This window comes from Hydra viridissima, unplaced genomic scaffold (assembly GCF_058129835.1).
Source record: "Hydra viridissima isolate aposymbiotic clone 2 unplaced genomic scaffold, HvirCarnegie_v1 scaffold_15, whole genome shotgun sequence".
NCBI classification, from domain to species: Eukaryota; Metazoa; Cnidaria; class Hydrozoa; order Anthoathecata; family Hydridae; genus Hydra; species Hydra viridissima.
In genome coordinates, this window is record NW_028324314.1 from 8430199 (window position 1) to 8450135 (window position 19937).

General features: G+C 29.8%; 2 protein-coding genes across 6 annotated transcripts; both read left to right on the forward strand.

Moving 5' to 3' along the window:
- Positions 1-11590: 11590 nt before the first annotated feature.
- Positions 11591-17469, forward strand: LOC145193148 (uncharacterized). Of its 3 annotated transcripts, none has more exons than XM_090072964.1 (8): positions 11591-11992; positions 12140-12191; positions 13092-13138; positions 14867-14932; positions 15229-15301; positions 15380-16380; positions 16589-16678; positions 17042-17469. In XM_090072964.1, exons 3-8 carry the CDS (start codon positions 13106-13108, stop codon positions 17297-17299), a joined length of 1521 nt encoding a protein of 506 aa, XP_089929090.1. In that variant the 5' UTR covers positions 11591-11992; positions 12140-12191; positions 13092-13105; the 3' UTR covers positions 17300-17469. The 3 variants fall into 3 exon arrangements, with proteins under 3 accessions (XP_089929090.1, XP_089929089.1, XP_089929088.1); XM_090072963.1 differs by having other exon boundaries at positions 11857-11992; positions 12140-12239; XM_090072962.1 differs by having other exon boundaries at positions 11857-11992; positions 13081-13138.
- A 299-nt stretch (positions 17470-17768) lies between these two features.
- Positions 17769-19753, forward strand: LOC145193141 (selenocysteine lyase-like). Of its 3 annotated transcripts, none has more exons than XM_090072965.1 (4): positions 17769-18364; positions 18448-18634; positions 18736-18905; positions 19307-19753. In XM_090072965.1, exons 1-4 carry the CDS (start codon positions 17807-17809, stop codon positions 19640-19642), a joined length of 1251 nt encoding a protein of 416 aa, XP_089929091.1. In that variant the 5' UTR covers positions 17769-17806; the 3' UTR covers positions 19643-19753. The 3 variants fall into 3 exon arrangements, with proteins under 3 accessions (XP_089929091.1, XP_089929092.1, XP_089929093.1); XM_090072966.1 differs by having other exon boundaries at positions 19325-19753; XM_090072967.1 differs by having other exon boundaries at positions 17770-18364; positions 19314-19425.
- The last annotated feature ends 184 nt before the right edge of the window (positions 19754-19937 follow it).

Genomic DNA, 19937 nt, shown 5'->3' on the forward strand with positions numbered 1-19937 from the left:
ATGTATATATTAGGGTCTACGCAACAGCTATAATACAACTTTATTTGATTTGTTATAATTCTAATTGATGTGTAAGAGAAAGGGAAAACAAGCGGATGCTTTCATGAGAGAGCTACTTTTTTCTTTAGATCTAAAAAAATATTAAAAAACATAGGTAAAAATGTTTTAATGGTCAGTTTATCTAGCTAATAAAACCAATGAAGAAAACCCCTTTCCATTAAATGGAAATTTAATGTTACATTTATCATTACACTTAAATGTTATGATATATTTAATGTAAAATTTTAAAAATACACGTGTGTTCTCTTTAGTTATATCATCGTTATCGAAAGCTTTTACGATTGGTCTGTATTAAAAATCACTAATAAATCTACCACTATCAATTTCAGGTATTATCTTTATCTGTATGTAAGAAGTATATTACAACTAAAAAATAATCTACTTAAACATAATTGTACGCCATGAGAGCTTTAAAAAAAAAAAGAAAGTGGTTCAAATTATGCAAACTTCCAACCTTCTGCAACAATATGTTTCACATTAAGGTCCGGCAAACGCAAATTTTTAGCTGGAATATGTTGGAAGCAACATCGGAACGAACAAGTAGCCTACAGTTGCAAATGAAAGGTAAATTTCTTCAACAAGCTATTCTCTGAAGCATAACTCTGAAAGCTGTATGAAGTTCCCTCAACATAGCATGATCCACTCTGTGAATACAGCGTAAACGATTCCCGCAAGCCACCAAAGATAAAAGTTATTTACCAATGATAATGATGATAGTCACTTAGTAAGATATAAGCTAAAAAATTTAGATATATGGAAATGTTTAGGATTCTGCCCGAAACATTAATAACAGTTATAAAAATGATATAATATTGCGGCATAAACTAGAAAATTTACGTCGCATGTTCATTTGCTACAACTGAAAGTAAGTAAATGAACATGCGACGTAAAGTTTTGACTTCTGTCATAAATAAAGTTATAACAAATAATTTATGTTCGGTTCATTGTCAGTAATGCAAGTATAGTTTTTAAAAAAGTTGCTTATGAACGAATATTTCGTAACATCATTTTAACTACTTATCTTTTGTAATCATTTCAGTATATCTAATTTTATTAAGTCTCTTTAAATGCAATTTTTTTTTAGCTGTTGTCTACTGGAAAAAAAAGTAGTAGAAAGTAATTTTTTTTAAAAATGAAATATTTTGTTATTTACAACCCTTAAGAGATAATGCTTCTATTACTACTATAAAACTCATTCCAATCGAAATTCATAACCATTTCATCTGAAACCCGCTGAAATGTGCGTACTGCTAGTATAAGCATTTTTTCGTAATTTTTGCTAATATAAGCGTTAAAACCCGATAAAAATTTACGCGATCTTTGTGCAGCGGAAATCGTAAATCCGATAATTTGAGCTATCTTTTTTTTTAAAACAGCTTCGTGTTTTAAAAACAAAATTAGAAATCAGAAATGATAAGTTCCACATTTCTTTATTTTTCACAGCCTACCTCGACAATAGATAATCAACAGTCGGTAAGATATTTAAAATATGAATTTGAAGTTCGATCAAATTTCTAACTTTTTTCAGACCAAACTGCATTTTCACTTGAATTTCTCCCCAAATATCAAACACCAAGTTAGTGATTAAATGCTATTTTCAAAAAAGAGACTATTAAGTTTAGTATCACTAATGATGAAAGAAACTGCTTTGCCAATTACAAATACTTTTATTTAGATTTCTTTGTATTGCAGTATAAAAACTCAGAATTTGATTCTAGAATTGTTGTACTACATTCTATTAAACAATTTGAGTCAAATGTCAAAAACAATCTCATCCAGTGTTATTAGCTTTTGACAAACCATACCACTTTGATTAGAACCTGTCACCTTTGTAATCGCTTGTTTGATATTGTCACAGAAGTCCTACATAGTTAAATAATACATTTTAAGTTTGTAACATTTTACAACATTGATGACATCCTATACTATGATATTGCTATATTGCAGTATCCTGCACCATCTACATAAGGCATCATTTACACCTTGGGCAATAAGTCGCTTTTACTATACTAAAATATTGCATATAGCAATACTTTTTATAAAGTAAAATTATCAATGATATGATAACCACTGACTCTCTCTTTCTCTCTCTCCTACAAACTTACACTAAATGATAAAAAAGAGAACTAATCCTTTGGGGAGACAACAAACAATTGTCAGGTTGGTTAGAGCAAGCTTGATTACTACTTTAATCTCTACTAAAAAAATTTAAATAGTTAGAATTGAGTTGTTCAAATTTAGTTTGCTTGAACGATTTTTATGATGCTTTTTGATGCTCTTTAAAGTTATGTATTGTTATTTATAGAGTAGAAGTGGAAAAGTCTTCCTTTTAAGGGATTATGATGACTAGCATTTTAGGACCTATACATTTTGTTCAGTCAAAATGGATCCTGCTTCTGACAAACCAAGCTAATATCTAATGTGAATAAAATTTGGTTATCTAACTTTTAAAGTATGTTTAGAACACTTTTGCAAAAGAAGATAGTGTTGCATGTCTTAGGTAGTAGATGTTTGGAATGGGGAGTTTGTAACTGCTTTAGAATAAAAAGCCCAGGTTTTTTCAAGATTAATAAACTTTGCTGTTTTTGAGCCATCTGCGAACTTGACACCAAATCTTCTCATTAAAAAGCTTCTTTGCATTGTCTTATCCAGTCTACCAAAAGAATTTTTTATGACAAACACAAATACACTCCAACTGCTTAGGCATCTTTTTCTGTCCCCTTGGATAGAAAATGTTAAAAGCATGTTAGATATAATATCCTAGGTGTGGAAATGATATTATGTATAGGGTCAACACAGAGAGGCAACAATAACAATAAAGGATAACTTTGATTTACTGTGATGAAAATTATGTAACATGACATAAGTAATTTCATTTCTTTAAAATTACTGAATAAAATTTCTGCTTTGTGCCTGTCTTTGTTATTCCTTAGAAAAAATAATTTTTTTTTGGAAATTCTATGATATGTTATTATTGCCTTTGTGGTTTGTCACATAAAATGCAGTTAAAAAATTACTTATAACTATTTAATGGTGAAACAATTTGTTTAATGAAACATTCATTAGCTGGCCTTGTAAATTGATAAAGAACGTCTTAAAACCCCGAAAACATATGAATGTAGGAATCTGCTAGATCGGAATTACAAAAATCGATATTACGATTTTTTAATTCCGATCGGAATGAGTTTTTTAGTAGCGACCCCCTGGTGTTTCGGCTGTCTCGCACTTTTTTTCGCTCGAATAAGTAACATGCTTGAGTCTTGTAAAAACTTTATTATGTTAACAAAATCGAAGAACGTTAGGTATGTAAGATAGCATGTATTATGTTAATAATATCGAAGAACGTTAGGTTGTTAGGTAATATTTATTATGTTAACAACATCGAAGTAGAACTTACTTTTAGTGAAAGGATTGAAGAAAATTTCCATGGGAAAACTATGAAAAAACCCATAGAATTTCAATTGGTATTTGGAACAGCATGGGTCATAGTTTTTTCATGGATAAATCATGATTCATGGGTTTCCATGGTGGCGAAATGTAAATTGAAATACAATCTGTTGTTTTTACTGTTTCTTTACAGGATCCTTTGGTTTTTTGAAATCCCGTGGTATTTTAACTGACACATGAAACACCATGCAAAACCATGGCGCCTGAGTTTTATCAAGCAGCATATAAATTGAAATATCATTGAGTTTTCTTCAGACACCTGTATTATAAAAAAAATCTCGAGTTACGAAGAGTTGCAGTTAAGAAATTTAAATTCTTAACATTTTTGTAAGACATAAAACTTTTAAGTAAAAATAGCAGAATTACGAAAAGCCTGGCGTAACTTCAATATGTAAGAGGTCATAAGAGGTCGTTAACAGATAAATTTTTAACACGTAAACAAGAAATGATCAGCCTCAAGGCTAGGGTCTTGCTTTGAAAGTTTTCTTAAAGTTCAACAGTAAAAACTGGGTTTACTGTCTTTGCTTGATTGATTAGGTTTTCCATCTTTATTCATTTTAAAAACGATGTCTTTTTCAGTCGATTGGTACACAACGACTTTTTTTTATCACAGATGTTTACGAAAATTTTAATTGAGGGATAGTTTGGTGGTCCGCCCACTCAAATAATTAAATTGTGACAAAATTTAACTAACTTTTATTTGCGTGGGTGGACACCAAACTATTATTTAATCAAAACTTGAGAAATCTTCTGTAAAATTATTTTTAAATGCTAGAATGTTTACAAATTTGAATGTTAACTGACGAAAAAAAAATAGAAAAAAAACAATATGAAAATTAAGACTGACTGTAATTTTTACTTATTTGGAAAAAATATTATGACTTATCGCAGCTTCTCTTAATAACGTAATTTCATCGTCCTACGGAACTACCCGTTCTTAATGAAGATGTTTAATTTTGGAAAAGTATTATGTGGGGTGAATAGTTAAAACTTAGTAGGCAAAGATCTTGTGTGAAGTCCACCAAAGCAACTGTTGAGTTCTGGATACACACTAAAGGCGGAGAAAATATAAAAATGCCCTTACCGTGATGTTGCCATCTCTGTAAAATACGGAGATAGCAACATCATGTTAAGGGGATTTGGAATAACTTCTAAAGGAACGCAAAAATTGTAAACCAAAAAATTTGAATGAATTGTGGGAAGTATTACAGGAATTTGATTTCTACATTTTGCTACCAAATCTTTAGTTTCAAAACAGTTCTAAATCAAAATAGCCTCTGCAAACTGTTCCGTGAAAGGTTCTATAAGTAATAATCTCCGTTAATATTTATGATAATTTATAATTGCTTGATCTTGGATGTGCAAAAGAACCCCTGTTTTCAACCAGAATTTCTTCACTTGGTTAAGAACACAGACTTATTTTTTATTTAAACACTCACATTCTTTCGTGCAGCTTGAATTTTATCGTGTAACTCACAGTAATAAAATCCAATATTGGTTATGCTTCGTAAGAAGCCTATAATGGTAGTACTTCAAAACATTTCTACAGGTTGAAAATTTAATATCAGTTAGCACCTCTGTTCTTCCTCTGGACACTTCTCTAAATGACGTTGTTGTAGAATTTCAAACCTAAAGTGCAAGGGCTTAGATGTGCATCTAAAAAGTTGAATTTTTTTATGGATCATACAATAGTCTTAATTAACGATAAAGAAAGTCATGATTTGTTCATATATGATTTTTTTATGTGTTTATATACAGTGGCGACAATAAAAATAGCACACTTTCATGACCAGTTGGTTTTACTTTTTGATACCAACTTTTTTGTATTTATAGCAATTGCTGTTATTTTTTATAGCATCAACAATGTTCACCTTTTGGAACGGAATTACTCATTTATAGCCGTGTTTACCTTTTGGCGGTCATTTTAAACATGGAACAGATGTGTTTCGAGGACAAGAACAGGCATTTCGAGATCTAGGAACAAACAATTCTGAAATAGCTCGAAGACTGGGTTGTTCTCGTAAGAAAGTTATTAATGTTATTAATCTATTTAATGATACTGGTTCATTAAGCAACAAAAAACGCAAGTCTTGCAAACGAAAAACAACCCCCAGAGAAGACGCAGCCATCGTCCGTATCGCTAAGCTGAGTCCTTTTATTGGCGCACCAAAAACTAAAGAACAAATTGCTCAAAATTTAAAACTCAATCTGTCTTCAGCACTGTTAAAAGTCGCTAACGCGAAAATGAGCTATTTGGAAGGGTTGCCCGAAAAAAACCATTTGTCTAAAAACGGAATCTCGTCAGCCGTTTGAAGTTTGCAAAACAGCACATTCACAAGGATTTACGTTTTTGGCAAAATGTGCTTTGGAATGACAGGTTTAAGTTTAATTGCATTGGATCCGACGGAAAACAATATGTTCGTCGTCCCCAAAACCAAGAACACAGCCCTCGGTATTCTCTTAAGACCGTAAAACATGATGGTGGCAATGGGATAGTTTGGGGTAGCTTTTCATGGTGTGGTGTGGGCCAGTTACATAGAATTCAAGAGACAATTGATCAACATATGTACAAAGAAATACTAGAAAGCGTCATGCTGCCATATGCCGTGGAAAATCTCCCTTTTGTTTGGAAATTCCAACCAGACAACAACCCTAAGCACACTGACAAAAATATTAAAATGTGGTTTAACGCTAACAAGATTGATGTTTTGGAGTGGCCCACACAGTCACCAGACCTAAATCCGATAGAAAATCTGTGGGAGGAAGTTGACAGAAACATAAACCGATCAACTGCAACAAATTTAGACCGACTTTGGATTGAAATAAAGGGTGCTTGGGACGCTATTACGCCTAAACGATGCCAAAAATTGATTTCGTCAAGGGCCTGTCGTTGTCAAGCAATTATTGACTCAAAAGGATACCCCGATAAATATTAACTAACCTCCAATAAAGTTTTCTTACCTATTTATACAAAGAACCTCCATGATTTTGGTAGCAAAAGGACGAAGTGATAATTTCGTACAGGGTGTGCTATTTAAATTGCCCCCTTATTCTGTACTTCTAAATCATTTATATGATTGTATTTTTTTTTTTTTTAACTAAGTTACTCTTTTTTCTTACTTAGTAATGTTATCTTCTAAAAATAATATTTTATTTGGCCGAAAAAGTTTAGAACTCAAAAACTCAGATCTCTGAAAAATATATCATTACATATTGTACATCAATCTGTGCTATTTATTTTGTCGACACTGTATATATTTTTTAACATCAAATATTTAGACATTTAGACTGGATCTCAAAACTTTTCAATTGAAGAAAAACCCCAAGTAATCACATGAAGCTTACATCTCATAAACATGTAAACAGGCGAATAAGGATCATTTTCTACTATTTCTTTGTTAACAATAATAGAAATTTTATTTCAAATGGTTTTGTTTAAAGAAGGAATGAACTTTTTATTTCAAATAAATATGAAAGATAATGTCTTTCTATAATATTTTGACATCACCTGTAAATTATTTTATCTCAATACAGAAACAAATAGCGCTGTTTATGAAAACTGAAACATTTATAAATTAAATTTACAAAGTAATTTTTTCAACTTTAGAGATATACGACGCTAAAGTTGATTTTTTGAGGGAGGATCAGGGGCCCACATATTCTTAGAAATCTTGGAGTTATTCTTAGATTAAGTTAAAATTTTAAAGAAGCAAATGCTAAATTAGCTACTCAAAGAAAAAAAAAAAAAAAAGAATTTCAAAATCTGGATCGCCGAAGTTTATTAATTGCTTTCAGAAATGATTATTTTCTTCCATTTTATTTCTTCACTCAACAGGCAAATTAGCTCGAAGAAAACTAGTAGGCGCTTATATTAGTTGAGGTTTTTGGTCCTGGAAAAATTTTACATCAACAAGACAATATTTTATGCTTTTGTTAAATTTGAAGCATGCTTGCATGTCTACAAGATCTGCAGCCCATATTGCTTTTATACTATGAGCAATAACTTTTCTCTTTGCACAATTTTTTAATACTTGTTTATGTAATTCATCAGTCAATTGAGACATGGAGTTTAAATCCGAAGGATCGACGGAGCGAAGCTCTAACATTATTATTTTTTTCTTTTTTTGAAGATATATTCATACCTATTCTTTCTTTCATCTTTGTTCCAATAATCTTTCCAAAACTAGACTTATATGATTTTTCTCTAACCGAAGGATTATCAATACTATCCATTTTTCCCCAGCATTTATCACATGCATTATTGCCAGCAGATGTGTCTTTATTCAGTAGATAGCATACATCATAATGATATGCAGAATTATCAACTCTATCTTTGGGTTCACTCCATTCTTTTGGTGTAAGATCCTCATTCAATTTTTCATTTAGTGAAGCTATGGCCGGGTAAATGTATTTTAAACGGTAGCATATTAACAAGAGAGTTTAATGTAGATCCGCCTTTAGACTTTGATTCATTTACAGTAGCTTTAACTAAAGAAGAATTAAAGATTTGGCGAAGCGCCAACATATCTATTTTTTATACTACCATATACTTTACATCTTTCTCTTTTCATGTTTTTTTATGACTACTTTTGGAAAGTGTATATATATATTTTTATATCTTCTACTTGTCGAGCGTGCTTGATTGAACTGTACTTTAAGAGCTGTGATGTCCATATCCTAGTGTATTTATACCGTCATACAAAATAATTTTTTTATCACCATCAAAGCTCAAAGCCAATTTATATACCTCTTCAGTATTTATTTTATGCATACGACTAAGAATAACATTCGTCGGTAAGACTATTTATCTTATTAAACAAACAGCTTTCATAGTAATCAAATGTAATGCTTTTTTTTTTTTTTTTGTTACAAATTTACACTTTTTATCCACATTTCCATTATACATTTGGATTGATATTTGACAAATAATTTCTTTAATAATTTTACCTTTTCTCTTCAGGTTTAAACATTCCAATAACCATTTTATTACATCCAGTTTTAATGCCAGTTGGATAATTTTGCTTCAAACTCGCTTCAACACCTGGAGAAATATCTTTGTAAAAGTTTCAGCCTCTATTTTGTAAATAAACTATCTGTGTATACAATAGTTCTTCTTTTTCTTCTTATTTTTTCTTCATATTTTTTCTTCATATAACCGTAATGAAATTCATACATTGTTTTCTTACTATAATCAAAAATAGCGAAACCTGAATATGATATATATTTCATAATTTATATGTCTTATTATGGTACTTCGGATGCTACGGTTTGGATACAACGAACAAAAGTGAATGCTGAAATTCAGAATCTAAGTCTTGAACTACATTTTCCGATTCTTCTCAGAAAAACTGCCTCAGTATACGATGCTTTGACCGCGAAAGATAAAAGAGATGCAATAGAAGTCGAGCGTGCGTTATTAGAAACTTTTTCTGTAGATGCCTACTTTGCATACGAGCTAATCACAAAAGGAAGAGTAAGTGTTGGAGAGAATGCTAACGTGTTTTTGGCTGACTTAAGACGATCGGCCTATATTTCTAAATAGTCTGTGGTTTTGGCGTTTTTCGTAAGTTTAATCATCAAGATTTAGAGCCGTAATGGATCCGACTAATATTATGTTACCCAAAGTAAGAGCTGCGCTAAACCGTATAGATATGACTGATAGTGATACTGTTGGAATCTCGACACCATGCTGCAAAAATATCTGTAGTGTGTATTAACTGCAAGGAACTTTTCACCTGCAAAGAACTTCTATCCGAAGATCTTTCGATGTTTTAAATGTGGTACTGAAAGACATGTTGCATCAAAATGTTTGAAGTTGCAGGGAAACGAGTGCAGGAGCGAGGAATCTTTGCTACTTCGCATTATCTATTATTCATTTAAAAGTTGATGGTATGTTAGCAACAGCTATAGTAGACACGGGATGTTCAAAGACAATCTTAAATTAAAATTTTCTGTCCGAGAACTAACGTAAATGCTTAAACTCTCTGGCGGTAGTAACGTTGGTTGGAAAGGTTAATCAGTGAATTGGATTAGCGATCGTAGCTCTTGAAGTTGATGGCATTAAAGTATGTGATGAAGCTGTCTGTGTGGATTTCCAACAATTTGGAGTTGGTATGATGTTCGGAATTAGTTCTATTAAGTTAATAGGAGGACTTTCCATATGTTCGTTGAGAAAAACAAAGTTTGGGTTGAGCTTTTGTGGGACAGCTGTATTGAACAAGGATAAAGTCAATAAAATTGAAATTCAAAAGAAAGATCATAAAGCAGTCTTTGATGGTGTTGAATGGTAAGTCAAATGGAAAAGGAGAGATGGAGAAGGCCCCAACCGGTTGTTTAACAAAGTTGCATGGTACAGAATACCAAGATGCGCTAAAGCAGGCTATGAAAACGAACTGCAGGATCAACCGAAAGTAATTAAAAGAGTATGACAAAATTGAGATGGGACCATCCAAGGGCAAACTCCCTTAATGTCTGTTATTCAGCGAAACAAATCCGACATGTTCTGAACTGGAGAGATGCCTGTGACTTTATTGAGGCATATACAAGAGATGTAGATGTGTGATAAAAAACTTAGAGAATGGAGAAGAATGGGTAACAAACCAGTGATTATTGATTTGTGCAAGACTTATTTCCAATTAAAAACTGAGAAATCCCTCTGGCCGTTCCAAACTGTGGTATTTCAAAACAAAAGGTATTGCCTGACACGACTTAGTTTCGGATTAAATATTGCGCTGATGATTATGAAATCCGTTGTGAGTACCTTTATTATTAAGAAGATTTGGATAAGAGCGGAACATCCGCTTATGACTTAAGAACGGATTTAAGAGCAGAACGTCCGCTTATGCTTTAAGATATGGTTTGGAGACCAAAATGGACAGGTTGGTGATGATGGGTTTTCGTGTGCTAGGATTGCGTGTGCGTAAAGTTGGTAAAAAAACTGACGTGGTCCAGAAGGAATTGAATTGATGCTATTATTATTGCTTAGTAGTGCGTCTAAAAAGCTTAAATTTTTCATGGGTTATATTAGAAACTAAAACAGTGATTCATTTTTTATTAGTAAAAATTCTTTGCTGTCTTCAAATATTTTCAAAGCTTTGTGGTGTGTAAAGTATCGGTATTTCATTAAGCATACCTATATAACTTAGTTCAAGCAAGCAGGCCCTCACAGAAGCTGAGTGAGGCCTAGATCGCTTAAATATTTTGTATATCATGCTATTATAACCGTCCACCTATATCGTTAAAAAAATTAAAACCAATGTTTCCAATAACTGAACATCAAGTTTAACTATAGAAATTACATTTATTGCAGCAAATTTTTAAAAAACTTTAAAAAAGCTTGCAGGCAACTAAAGTGAATTCAACTTCTGGCAAAGAAATATCACTATTTACATTTGGGCTGTCAGATCTTATCACTAAGACTTCCTTCAGGGACTGTAGCGATAGGCAATTTACTGCGAGTTTAATTACAACAAAAACAAGAAATACATAAAAAGAAAGAAGAGGCTTCTAATTGATAAATAAAACTTTAAAATTATATTAAAATATTTATTTTCTATTAGATTATATTTAAAGTTAATATTTAATAATAATTAAACATAATTAATATCAGATTTATTAGCATTAGTCATGACCATAAATCACAAATACGTTCGGAGTTTCTCCGGTTGTTAAAACAACGAATACTTATTTTCACCATAAATAACATATAAAGAATTAAGTGAATAATAAATAACTTATTTTTTAAATAATAATAAGTATTATTATTACAAAAACATCATAATAATATATAATATATATAATAATACATAATAATAACATCAAAATAGCACTGAATCATTTTACTGAATACATTAGTTAGGATTTACAGTATAGTGTTTAATGTTTTTATGCTTTAAAGATTTAGAGGTCCCAATCTATCATAAGGCCCATGCCAAATGGCATCAATTTTCAATCCCCCCCCCCTCCTCTTCCCTCAGGCAAGGAAGTACCTTTAGCTGATTGAAATAGAACTCGTGTTCCGTTTAAAGTTGCGGTTTTTTCCATGACACATTGTTAAAAAGACGGTTACGTAACATGAATATCATTTTAAATCAACAAAACCCGAAGTACGTATACCATAAATATATACGTACGTTAATATAACATGATTGAATGAATTATAAGGCTTCTAAAATTCTGATAATTGGCTTCGTTAGTTGTTATGAGCACATAATTAAATAGTATTAGCAACGAGTTAAAGTTTTGGTTTAAGTAACCTATTAGATTTTACACACATGCAAATACACTAACTCATTCAAAAGTGAAAGAATTGTATTAAAAGGTTACTATAAGTTATATTACAAACTTGTTAGTATAAAATATATTAAACACAGCAGAATATCTTAGATTATTCAATATGGACTTTGCCTTCAGATCTAGCATGAAAGAGAAACATAGAAATATGTCTTAACTTTGAGCTATTTGCCGTGAGCTGGCAAATCTTTAGGTAAAGCTTTAAATAACATACTATATATATATATATATATATATATATATATATATATATATATATATATATATATATATATATATATATATATATATATATATATATATATATATATATATATATATATTTGTTTTTTTCTTTAAGTATCAATTGTTTGCATCAGCTGGTGAGAAGAAAGAGAAATTACTAATACAAAGTTAGTAGATCCATAAATACAATAAAAATCTACACTAAAATGTAAAATGTAAAAATTTATATTTATATTAGTGACATTTTAAAAAGTGATCATGTTTCTCATGCTGTAAATAAATTTGATTTTTTTTTTTTTTAACTGATCCTATTTTTAGTAGGCAAAAAATCTAACAAAATGAAAAAAAAATTAAATGCAATTTTATACATACAATTATAATACAATTCATTCAAATAATCAAATCAACCAAGTTTTAAAATGAGATAAAATAGGTGATTGCACATACTTTTCAAGCATTTCTGTGAAGCCTACATAAATTATATACCAGACAGTTGATGGGTTCAGTCTTGGGAAAGTTATAGTAAATAAAATCCTTAAAAAATCTTTTGATATAGTTGTAAGATAAATTCTGATATAAAATTAGTTTTTTTTTTGAGCATTTGTGCTAGATATAATTAAATTACAATAGTTTTAAATTTTTTGAGGCATAAAAATTGCACAAAAGACAATTCCTGAGAAATAAGAACAGACAAGTACAGTTAATATTAATTCTATATGTTTTGGGAAAAAAGTTGTTTTTTAGTTTAAAAAACCTACAGAATCTTATAATGTAAAACCCCTGTAAATGTGCAAAAAAATGCAAGTAGGTCTATTGATTGTTTGCAAACCATTTTTAAAAGCTTGGTATATATATATATATATATATATATATATATATATATATATATATATATATATATATATATATATATATATATATATATATATATATATATATATATATATATATATATATATATATATATATATATATATATATATATATATATATATATATATATATATACTAATTGCTTATGTTGTAAAATTTCATCTAAAGATTATTTATTATCAGTTCACATTTAGATGCAATTAGTCGTATGTTCAAGTTGAATATGGCATCATTTTGTGCAGTAAGGCTCTTTATGTTAATGATATTATTCATGAATGATGACTGTCATTATTAAATAATTATCATAAACTATGATATGGTAAAATATGTGATTAGTATTTCACAAAGTTTAAATGGCATCACTTTATGTGATATGTGTAAAAACACAGAGAAACTTGACATTTTCTTTTACCTGATTTCTTTCATGTTTTTTTAGACAAAAAAAAAATCCTTAAATAGAATACCAACACAAGAATCTGCTTGAAAAACTAAAAGTAAACCTACCTTGAAGCTTTAGCAAATTGAAAATGTCAAAAAATAGCATTAGTTAGTCTTTAAATAAAAGCATTACTTCATACCAGTGTAAAATAGTAATGCATGTTAAAGATTGCCACTTAGCTTGTTTCTCAATATTGTTTAAATTTAATATTCAGAAATATCAGATAATATTAATATACAATATTATCTTACATATTGTGTAATACATAAATATATATAATATTATTAATATTAATGTATAATATTATCAGATAATATTATACTTGAGACTTTATGATAGGAAAATGAAATCATAATTTAATGTAATAAAAAATGCTATTTTTTAAAAGATAGGATCATGAATCTTTAAAATAAAATTGCTATTCATAAGTGTGAATTACTAGTTGGAACTTAGATATTTGCTGTATGTGTTAGAATATATAACTTATCTCATAGAGTATTAGAAAATTATTTTTTTATTAATGTTAATTTTTTGAAAAATTATTTAATTTTCCAATAAAAATGTTATGAAGTTTTTAATAAAAGGTTCAATAATTTTTGTTTAAACATTAAAAAATTTCTACACAAAGGAAATTTAGTTTTAGCAAATCTTAATGGTTTTATTATAATTTTATATGGTGACAGATTTTAATCATTGACTAGCTTTCCCTGTATCTCTCTAAACACTGTTTGGTATTTTGCTGGATCATAAAAAAAATATCAGGAAAAATAAAACTGAGAATAAATAAATTGAAATTGATAAAAATTTTATTGTGCAGTTCCTTAAATTAAACAACCATTTGATAAATTTATATGTTTTATAAAATACATTTAAAAGTTTTAGCTCCTTAAAGAGCCCTCTTGTACTTCTTCTTTCTATTTCTTGATGGCCTCTAAATTTCTCAGCTGAGTGTTTCTCTAGGAGAGTGTTAACTAGGTGGTACCTCATGGAGATGGCTGGCTAATCTCATTGAGCACTTCTTGCGGGCAGTCCAACATACTTGTCTGATGATTTCTTTTTGAAAAACTTCCACAGAAAAAATTCTTTTGGTTGTATTTTTGGTGGTAAAATTTGGAGCTAAATAAAACACATCCTGTATAAGTTAATCAGATGTTATTGGTTATATACTTGTTTTTGATACCTGTCATATACCTGTTCTTTGAAACAAATTTTAATTCTGTCTTTGTAACAGAGTACAATGCATGGATAAAAAGATTTAAAAACTTTTTTTCTTTTTAAAAATATGTTTAAAACTTATAAAAACTATATTGTTAAATAAAATTTGAAACAAAAAATTTGTTTTTTATTATTAAGTTTTTTTAAAAGATACTTCACGCTTGTGTATATATACTGTGAATATGTGTAATGTAATTGAGTTAATTTGTCATATTGGTAGTACAATCACAGTATATTGTAATAATACATTTGTAGTAATTATAAAAGTATCTGAATTATTTATATAACATTTATGTGCATACAAATTTTGTTTAGAATGCAGTTTCAAGTGATGACTATAAGCTAAAATCCTCTAAAAAGTGTCTAGCCTGTGGAAAGATGGTAAGAAATAAATAATATTTGTATGCTGAGCATTTCTGGTTATAAGATTTACAGCTGTAGAACTATATCATTTTAAAATTTGTAAATTCTGCTAAGTTAAAAAAAAGCAACAGGCGTAAATTAAATTCTAATTATTACTAAGGTTAAACTCTTAACAATGCTGGCAAGTTAACCCTGGAATTTTAGTAAAAAGTTTATTTAATTACTTAAAGTATGCATGTTAAACTTTGATTTTTTTTTATTGTTGTGGCTTTTGAACATAATAGTATTGAATGAAAAACATATATTTCTGCTAGAATGCTGTTGCTAAAAAGAGATGTGTCTGTGGAAATGAATTTATATCCAAATGGAAAACTATTCTTAAAGAAAGTATGGTTTCTTTTGGCAGTTTTATAATAATGATTACTTCAGATTCTTTGATTTAAAAACTTATTATTTTTTTTATAGCACCTGTTGTGTTGACACCAGAACGTTTGCGGTCAAAGATTTCAAATGATGAATATCAATCAAAATTGAGTATTTACTCAGACAATGAAGAAACTGAGGAGGGTGGTATTAAAGTTGTAAAAGAAGATAAACCTAACATATCACTCACAGACTTGCAAAATGAGATATGCGTGGAAGTTAAAAATCCAAGTGAAAAGTTGTACCCAAAGCGAAAACGAGTTAGAAGTACAAAGTATGATATGTCATTTGAACTTTATGATTGCAATTTAACAACTGCACAAATAAGAAGTGTAAATAGTTATAATGAAAAGCTACTTACTTATAAAACAATTGACTCTGTTAAAGCTAAAGCTGATTTTGAAAATCAGCCAAGTAAAGAAGAGATTATAAAAGAAGTTGCATCAACCAACAATCAGATTTTAGAGACTGCACTACAGCATAAAATTGTTGAAGAAATTTGTTTATCTCAACCTGAAAAATGTGTACCTTTTGAAAAAAATGTCTGTTCTACTGCATCAAAAAATCACTCTTATGTTACCATAAAAAACGATTTTTCTTTAGCATCAAACAATGATGAAATTTCTCCTCAATCTAATCTTGATGAAAAAGGTTTAGTTACAAGCAAAGATAAAATTTTTACTTCTCAAATAGAAAGTCAACTAGATGCCAGTTTAACCAATAACAATGAATTTAATCATCTAGAAAAGCGACCAGTTGGAAGACCACGCAAGCATTTAAAACTCAATATACCTAAGCGTCCAGTTGGGCGACCTCGTAAAGAGGGAGAAATAACTAATAAGATAAGCTATTACCAAAGAAAAAAAGCTGAAAAACTTAGATTAAAGTTAGAAACTGAGAATTTCAATGAGCATCCTGTAAAGGAAAATTCTGACGAGCAAAAACCAAAGTTAACTTTGACACTAACCAAAGTGACTAAGAACACTGAAAGAATGATAGGACCTAATCAAATGCAAGAGAACAACTCGTTTACAAAAAAAGCTGTAATTTTACTTTGCTAATTTTCTTAAAAATATTTTAAGCATTTTTGAATTTTTTACTAAGTATGTAAATATCATACTTTAAGTTATATTTTCAACAGGCATTTTTTTTTCTCAGCATTTTTAAATCATTTGATAAAGAGTCTTATTTTAATAACAATGACTTTAATCATAGGTAGTTGCTTCTCTGAAACTTATACTCTTTATTAAGGTTAAGAAGCGAGGCCGTCCAAAAGGTTCACGAGATTCTAAACCACGCCAATTACGACATGATTACATGGAAAAAATTTCAAGTGAAATGGTAAATAATTTCATTTTGAAATATTATATATATATATATATATATATATATATATATATATATATATATATATATATATATATATATATATATATATTAATTGGGAATATGTAAAAGTATATGATTTTTTTGCACTGTTTTTTGTATTATCTTTGTAGCTTTATTTAAATTTTAGAGTAAAATTTTATTTCAAATTACTGTTATATAATCCTCTCAGAACACAATATTTATCAGTATTTATTTTATCTATTCCCTCTTCACATATTTTGAAAATATTTGATGGTGATGATGAGAATGATAATCATAATCACAATGATCATGTTGGTCAAAGTGATTACTTAAAACTTTAATTTTTTACATCAGGGCAACAAACAGAGCTGCAAAAGTATAAATTTAGCTAATTCAAAAAAAGCAAGATGTCTTCTGTCTCCACCTTCCCTAATGTCATTAGCAATGAAGGAGCGATTAAAAAAAGAAAGACTCAATTTTAAAGAAAATGATAGAGTAGAGCGCAAACTTGAGAAAGAGCAAAACTATATTCCAGAGGAAAAGAAAGAACTCTTTTCTCTTATACTTGATGAAATTAACCGCAAAATTGTTTCACAAAGATTTACTTTATGATATGTTTTAGATATACAAATGCTCTTTTTCGCATGTGTTATTGTTTCCAATGGTGTACATTTTAACTCTTACAATATTTTTCATTTTTTATTAGTTTGATCTTATGATGTATGGGATCTTTAAATAAAAAGTAAAAAAGGTTATATTACGTAATAAAAAATATTGTTTCATGAAAATGTTTTAAGTAAAAAATAATGAAATACATTGAATTGTATATATTGACAATTGTATGTATTGACAACTGTATATGCTGAGAATCTATTTAAACTTTGTTTCCATAAGTTTTTAACTGTGCCAATGATATTAAAAGAGGCAGGAGGCAGTTTAATTCATTGCATTACATAAATGTTGCAAGTTAAAATAACTATATGTATTTATTATGTATATATTTATATTATATTGTTTGAAAGTATGTCATTTGTAGTGGATATCTGTGGTTGTTTTCTCTATTTTTTTTAGTTTTATATAATTTTTTCAAAAGTATTTTTTAGTGGAAAAACAACAATAATGGTAAGTAATATTTTAAATGAACATTCAATGCCTGAGCAAAATGAGGTTGAAATGCAAAAAAAAGTATACATGGACTACAACGCAACTACTCCTTTGGCTCCAACAGTTGCCAAAGAAATCCATCAGTCATTAATGACAGCTTGGGGTAACCCGAGTAGCTCTCACTCTGTTGGTGTTCAAGCAAAGCTAATTATTGACAAAGCTAGAGAACACTTAAGAGCAATGCTTAATGCTTTACACTCTAGTGAAATTGTCTTCATGTCTGGAGGTACAGAGGCCAATAACCATATCATTCTCAGCATGCTGAAAAGTTTTAAAGATAATTTTATTGGAAATACTGTTACAAAACCTCACATAATTAGTAGTGTTATAGAACATGATTCAATATTAAAGCCACTTATACAATTGGAAAAAGAAGGATGTATTGAAGTAACATTTGTTAATGTTTGTAAAAACCTTGGTCATGTGGATCCAGATCAGATTTTTAGGAGTGTTAAAGCTAATACTGTTCTTGTTTCAATTATGATGGCTCACAATGAGACTGGAGCAATACAGGTAGACCCTTACACTAGCTTATTCCTATTTTTAATTCTTTAGCATGGTTGTCTTTTTATAAAAGATACTTTTATACTGTTTAGCCCATTCAAAAAATCTGCTCAGGCATCAAGAAGATCAATGAGCAAAGAAGATTAGGAGCTAGTGATCCAATAATATCTGTGCACACGGATGCAGCACAGGCTATTGGAAAGGTCAAGGTGGACGTGCAGGATTTAGGCGTGGACTATCTAACTGTAGTTGGACACAAGTTTTATGGACCCAAAATAGGTTAAAATATGTATTTAAAATATCTCTTTTGTTTCAGAAGAAAACCTGAACTTCTTTAATTTGAAAGTAAACTATTTTTATGTAAATGTTGTTTTATCCAGGTGCATTGTGGGTTCGCTCTTCATGCCCCTTATATCCAATGTTATATGGTGGTGGACAAGAGAAAGGAAAGAGACCCGGAACTGAGAATGTGTGCATGATTGCAGGACTTGGAGAAGCTGCTCGGTTGGTTTGCGAAAATTTGCACATTTATGAGGATCATTTCAAAAAGGTAGAGATGATCTGAATTTAAAAATGTATAAAAATTAATGTTAAAATGTAGGAAAATGTTTATATTTTTATTGTATGTCATGAAATAAAAATAAGCTTAATTGCTTTCTTTTTTGCAACCTCTGTGTGTGTGTTTGTGTGTGTGTGTTTGTGTGTGTGTGTGTTTGTGTGTGTGTGTGTGTGTGTGTGTGTGTGTGTGTGTGTGTGTGTGTGTGTGTGTGTGTGTGTGTGTGTGTGTGTGTGTGTGTGTGTGTGTGTGTGTGTGTGTGTGTGTGTGTGTGTGTGTGTGTGTGTGTGTGTGTGTGTGTGTGTGTGTGTGTGTGTGTGTGTGTGTGTGTGTGTGTGTGTGTGTGTGTGTGTGTGTGTGTGTGTGTGATACAAATACAAAAAAAATTGTTTTAGTTAAAAGATTATCTAAAGGTTCAATTGAACGAAGCTTTCCCGTTACGCATCACTTACAACGAAATGTCTTGTGCAACATTGTCTAATACTCTAAATATATCACTAATTGGCTCACCATTAAGCGGACGGGAGATTTTAAATCGATGTAAACACTTGCAAGCTAGCGTTGGTGCCGCTTGTCATGCGGAAGATGGTGAAAACGTATCAGCTTCTTTACTGGCACACGGTATATCTCACGAAGTTGCAAAACGCGCCATTCGATTGAGTTTTGGGAGAGATACTTCGCAAAAAGATATTGATGTTATTGTTGCTGACTTAAAATCTGTTTTTGTCTGAGGTTTTTCGAATCAATTGAATCGGCTGCCGTAAAAAAACGACAAAGTGCCTAAATTATTTATTTAGTTTTTAGTCTTTAAATTCGCCTTTCAATTTTCTTCCTATTGGTCATCTCAGTTGTTTTTTTTGTAAAAATTAAAAAAAATCTTTCTAAATCTTTTCGTTTCTTCGTAAGAAGTAAATTAGTTTCTTTTTTAATATTCAAAAATTTAATGTTTAATCGCAATTTCAATTACTTTCCATTTTGACGCGCACGTAAATTTCGTTTTTTGTTTAAATTTAAGTTAACTAATAT

What these genes read in the sequence shown, in the direction of transcription:
- LOC145193148 (XM_090072964.1), top strand. Translation starts at nt 13,106, where the DNA reads ATGTTCAAGTTGAATATGGCATCATTTTGTGCA. An exon ending in GTCTAGCCTGTGGAAAGATG is followed by an intron (nt 14,933 to 15,228) that starts GTAAGAAATAAA and finishes TATTTCTGCTAG; the next exon opens with AATGCTGTTGCTAAAAAGAG. An exon ending in AAAAAATTTCAAGTGAAATG is followed by an intron (nt 16,679 to 17,041) that starts GTAAATAATTTC and finishes TTTTTACATCAG; the next exon opens with GGCAACAAACAGAGCTGCAA.
- LOC145193141 (XM_090072965.1), top strand. Translation starts at nt 17,807, where the DNA reads ATGGTAAGTAATATTTTAAATGAACATTCAATGCCTGAGCAAAATGAG. An exon ending in ATGAGACTGGAGCAATACAG is followed by an intron (nt 18,365 to 18,447) that starts GTAGACCCTTAC and finishes TATACTGTTTAG; the next exon opens with CCCATTCAAAAAATCTGCTC. An exon ending in GTTTTATGGACCCAAAATAG is followed by an intron (nt 18,635 to 18,735) that starts GTTAAAATATGT and finishes TGTTTTATCCAG; the next exon opens with GTGCATTGTGGGTTCGCTCT.